Source organism: Oncorhynchus nerka, linkage group LG6 (assembly GCF_034236695.1).
Source record: "Oncorhynchus nerka isolate Pitt River linkage group LG6, Oner_Uvic_2.0, whole genome shotgun sequence".
Classification (NCBI taxonomy): domain Eukaryota; kingdom Metazoa; phylum Chordata; class Actinopteri; order Salmoniformes; family Salmonidae; genus Oncorhynchus; species Oncorhynchus nerka.
Genome location: NC_088401.1, coordinates 49994366 through 49999868, shown reverse-complemented (window position 1 = coordinate 49999868; position 5503 = coordinate 49994366). Strand labels below are relative to the sequence as shown.

At 37.7% G+C, this 5503-nt stretch overlaps 1 protein-coding gene across 2 annotated transcripts; it reads right to left on the bottom strand.

The window, feature by feature from the left end:
• Positions 1-708: 708 nt before the first annotated feature.
• Positions 709-5147, bottom strand: LOC115130540 (hepatic and glial cell adhesion molecule-like). 2 transcript variants are annotated; one of them, XM_029661787.2, is made up of 6 exons: positions 4843-5137; positions 4103-4447; positions 3683-3934; positions 3355-3501; positions 2151-2258; positions 709-1924 (listed from the first exon to the last, which is right to left on the bottom strand). In XM_029661787.2, exons 1-6 carry the CDS (start codon positions 4889-4891, stop codon positions 1698-1700), a joined length of 1128 nt encoding a protein of 375 aa, XP_029517647.2. In that variant the 5' UTR covers positions 4892-5137; the 3' UTR covers positions 709-1697. The 2 variants fall into 2 exon arrangements, with proteins under 2 accessions (XP_029517647.2, XP_029517648.2); XM_029661788.2 differs by lacking the exon at positions 3355-3501 and having other exon boundaries at positions 4843-5147.
• Positions 5148-5503: the final 356 nt, after the last annotated feature.

Genomic DNA, 5503 nt, shown 5'->3' with positions numbered 1-5503 from the left:
ATCTCATTTATTTTTCGCACCCCTGTATTCACACCCCTGAGTCAATACACGTTAGAATCACCTTTGGCAGTGATTACAGCTGTGAGTCTTTCTGCGTAAGTCTGTAAGAGCTTTGCACACCTGGGTAGGAAAATATTTACACATTATTCTTTTAAAAGTTCTTCCAGCTATGTAAAGGTGGTTGTTGATCATTGCAAAACAGCCGTTTTCAAGTCTTGCCGTAGATTTTCAATCCAATTTAAGTTAAGACAGTAACTAGACCACTCAGGAACATTCCATGTCATCTTGGTAAGCAACTCTAGTGTATATTTGGCCTTATGTTTTAGGTTATTGTCCTGCTGAAAGGTGAATTTGTATCCCAGTGTATGTTGGAAAGCAGACAGAACCAGCTTTTCCTCTAGGATTTTGCCTGTGCTTAGCTCTATTCCATTTCTTTTTATCCTAAAAAAACTCCCTAGTCCTTGCCGATAACAAACATACCCATAACATGATGCAGCCACCATCATTTTTAAAAATATGAAGAGTGATACTCATTTATGTGTTGTGTTGGATTTGCCCCAAACATAACATTTTGTATTCAGGATATGAAGTTAATTTCTTTGCCACTCTACTATTGCATGCAGAGGTGACGTGTTAAAGAACATTTTACTCCTGAACTTATTTTTGCATTCTATAACAAAAGGCTTGAAAACTTACTGACTCAAGACATTTCTGATTTTCAGTTTTTATTCATTTGTAAACATAAAAAAAAAAAAATTCCACTTTGACATTATTGTGAGTAAGCCAGTGACACAAAATCTCAATTGAATCAATTTAAAATTATGGCTGTAACAACACAATGTGGAAAAAGTTTATTCTACAAGAAATATATTCAATTCACTCTACAATTCCACTCATAGTATGAATGTCCTTATTTAACAAATGTGCTGTAATACATTTATTTGCTGCAGACAGGAGTATAATCAATAGATAGGCATTTTGTAATACTCGTTGGGTCCTTTGCCAGGGAGCATTTAAACATATTGTTAACAAAGTCAAAAACATAATAATAAAAACATAATAACATAATTTCATCATTCTGGAACAAGATCCCAAAATAAGTGGGTAGTTTGTGAACAATTCCCCACATTTTCTCCAGTATTCACTGGTTGTTTCTTGACTTATCTTCACCATTGTGTATGGAGTTAGAAAGTACCCAAAATGGTATTTCCTCCTAAGTTTCATGTTCAATGTTCTCCCCAAGTTCAGGTTCCCACTTGCACTTAGTTTACGGAGTATTGCGCAGTGCCATGATATCATCACATTGGTGCAGTTTTACTTGTTGACTACTAGTTGCCATTTTCTGATGATTGAGTTTTTCTATGGGAGAGTACTCACCCTTTGTTATTACCTATTTGGGGTGTTTCAGTAAATAGTATCTTAGTTGTAAATAGCTAAAGAAATCTGACTTTGGCAAATGGAAGTCTGAACTTAGTTTGTCAAATGATTTAACTTGGTGGTTCTTTAAGACTTGGTGTACATATTGCAAATTAAGTAATGACCACCTTTGAAAACCTGAATCTGGTAATAATGGGACACAATCTGTAAGATATACAATACCTGTTAGGGATGATATGCAAATAGAAAGATGGACACTGCGTTATACTTTCCTATAAATCAGCCTCCTTCTGTTATATTGAATCTGGACAGTACCTTGCTCACTGGCCTTTGCGTACCCTGGCGTACACACAGTCCCCCTCCTCAGGTGTGCATACCTTCCACCGGGGACCCTCTAATGTTTTATTCTGTCCAAACACCTCCAATGGCTGCTGGGGAGCCCCAGTGATTTTCACCTGTCCGTACTCCACCTTTCTTTCCTGCAGTCTCATCTGCTTCTTCAGTGTCCTGACATTCGCGTATTCCACATCCTGACTGTCAACATGAACTGTGTAGAGAGAGAGAGAGAGAGAGAGAGAGAGAGAGAGAGAGAGAGAGAGAGAGATTGCGTCTTATTATTTCACTGGCAAGACTGACATTGTAAATTATCCGTGTTTTTTGAAACTGCACTGTTGGTTGGGGGCTCGTAAGTAAGCATTTCACTGTTGTATTCGGCGCTTTGATTTGATATTGTAGTACTAAAAATGAAGAGCTACAGCTAAATATCCTCTAACCTGAAGTCTTTGGAGGTTTCTTTTTCTTCTGGACACAGTAAACTGCCAACACCATTACTAGGACAAGGACTACACCTGCCAGAGACGCTGCTACCATCCCTATGATCTCTGGGTAAAACAGAGGAAACAGAGACAGAACAACATATAAGCAAGAAGGTTGTTTCATTTCCACCACTGTTACTACATAAAAGGCCATGACATCCATCATTCATATTAATGATAACTAGATAGTAAATTGTGGGACTTGCTTTAGCTGTTTTAAATGATTTTTGTGGTAGTTGAAAAAGTGTTCAGATTTGAGATTTGACAAGCAGAGAAGTAGGTGAAGATTTCATTGGCTCCAAGTGTTTGTCTAAATTGTTGTGAAAGTGGTCAAAATGTCAGTTGTCTGTAAAAGTCGACACGAAAAGTAGTTGATGCAATTAATACAACAGCTCTTACTGTTGATTGGCAGATGACCATTCTGATCTGATTTCAGATTTGAATAGCAGAGATTAGACCAAGATATCATACCCTTCAAGTTGTTGTCTAACTGGTTTGGAAAGTGATCAATATGTCTGTTGTTTGTAAAAGTTTACAGAAAATGTAGTTGATGTTATTACTATAACAACTGTATAATTTGATCGGTAGAAGATCATTATGTTCTGATTTCAGATTTGAATAGCAGAGAAGTAGGCGGAGCAGTCATATGAGCAGTCATATGAGCAGTCATATGAGCAGTCATATGCTCAAATCTGTATTCTAACTTGATGGAAAAGTGATCAAAATGTCAAAAAAATAAAAATAAAAAATAAAAAGCTAAGAGGAAATGTAGTTGACGTGATTACTAAAACAGCTGTTTAATTTGATGGGCAGAAGATAATTCTGTTCTGATTTCAAATTTGAATAGCACAGAAGCAAACTTATATTTCATACACTTTCTAAGTCTATCGTCTAAATTGTTGGGAGTGGTCAAAGTAGCTGATTTAGGTCAAAAGTGACATTGTTTAGAGTGAATGGAATATAATTTTGGAAGTCATGATGTCACAATGGGTCCTTTAGTAATTTGAGGAAATTCCATTAAAGTTGATGGCGGACAGAAAATAGGACAACAAGTTTAAACAGTGTACTAAAAATAGCGCTACAAAGAATTATAATATAGTATGATAAAGATTTAGAGTGGGATGATTTAGAGTGGAGGTCACTAGATTGTCAGGTCACTTACCTTTGGTTGCCTCTGTTTTACTGGTGAAGGCATTTGTCACAGTTGTGTGTGCCACTGTTGTAAGTTCAATACACAGGGTATTACCAGTGGCAATCACCCACTCTGATATCTTTGTCCCGTTGGAAGTGCAGTTAACATACATAAGCCCTGCATATGATCAAATAAACAGGGATCTTATATGTATCTGAATTGAACACTGGCAAATGGATAGTGCTTTCTTAACAGTTCAATGTCCATTGATAAAGATTGATCATCATCATTATTATAATCACTGATAATGTGTTTCATAATACATTGGATTAACAACATTTATTAAACAGTAGCTTACCCTCACAGGGGGAGATTATTTTGCTCACAGTAACACTGTTGATGTTGTTTTTGACGGTGCACGTGAGATCTCCAGACTGGCCTCTCTTCAGTGTAATGGTGTTTGTCTTGTCACCAGGAGAGGCCTCAGTGTCTCTCAGTGGGTGTCCGTCCAGAGTCCAGCTGTACTGAGGACCGTCCCCCTCAGAGGAGCAGGACACCCTCATCTCTCCATGGGTCAGACACTGAGAGGACAGCTGAGAGGACACTGGGGCTGTGGAGGAAGAAGAATCGACATCTGAAGACATCTGCAGACTTTCGCACAAACAAATGAGAAAACAACACTTCTTCTAGAAGTAGAAGCTTTTGCAGTCTAGTTATTATAGTTATAGTTAATAATAAGTATTTGTCAATATGAGAAAAGGTTTCCTAGTTACTGTACCTTCAATAAACAGTTGTAGTTTCCTGGTCCCTAATGTTTTCCCATCTGCATTAAATGTTTCTAGTCTATATTCAGCAGAATCATTCCTTTCTGTGTTATCTATCCTAAGCGTCCCGTTGTTGATAAAGAAGTGTGCCCTGGTTTCAATGGATTTGTGGATTTTCACTATTTTGGGGTGTTTGTTTCTAATTTTGAGTATAATTTTAGCAGCATCATTGGATTCGGTTTTTAATGATATGTCAGGGACTCCACCGACAATGGTCATCAGCTGGAGAAAGACAGTTCCTCCCAGAGTTCCATAACACCGAGCTCCATCCAGTGTAGCATCACAGGGGGTCTCCATGCCTGAAAATCAAGAGGAAAATAGACACTGTAGTGACTGACTATCACTGTCCTATGTTTAAGGTTTAATTTTATGGATGAGAATACAAGCAACGGTGTAACCAAACCAATGACATCAAGGTATTAAAAAACATAACAGTACCTCAGTCAGTTATAATTATCACAGGACAATGAATAACGAGACAACTGTCTTTTGCAGTGTTTTGAATATTGCCTCTGTATCTGTCATTAGTCATTATGAGAGGGATTCATTTGACAAAAGTGATTCTGAGTAGCCTGTAGTATACCACAAAGAGCTTTGAGCTCGTGGTTCACGTTCTACATGATATTAACAAGGCTCCTTACTGTATAGCATGCGTAAAACAAGAGGGAAATCAACACATCAAGAAACTTCTTACCATGAGACACTGCTGCTAACATCACCAACAGTCCAAACAGAGCCTTCATGTCTCTTCACACCACAGGGCTCAAGTTAACAAATGAAGATATCCTGTACTGTAACAAAATCCTCTGTTTTCCATTCAGTGCTGAATTTCCATAACTTGACAATTTACAACATAAACAAAAACCTATGCAAAGGTGGTATGACAGACACTCCAGCTGTCCTCGTCAATCATTAGAATTCACTTAGTTGTTGACAAGCAAAATAAATTATTAATAGGCTCTGACACAGAGGAAAGAGGAACAGCCTCATCAAAGTTTCACTTGTTCACTACATAAACAGCCAGGCTGGCTTTATTCATGTCTCTTGATGAGTAATATCAGAGTTGTACAAAAGTGCTAAGTGAGTCTACACTCTCAGACAAATAGGTTATATCGAGAACCTAAAAGGGTTCTTCGACTGTTCCCTTTCTACAGAGGGTTCTATATGGAATTCAGAAGGCTTCTCCCTCTAAGAGTGTACTTTTAAGTGTAAAGAAATGTTAGCGCCTGAGAAAATTACACCTTGTTCGCTTTGTCAGGGCAGTGGTCAGCTCTAACATACTGTGCAAGCTTTTCATCACTGAAACTAACACATTACCTTCTTCACAATACAACTTGTATTTTTCAGTCCAGCTA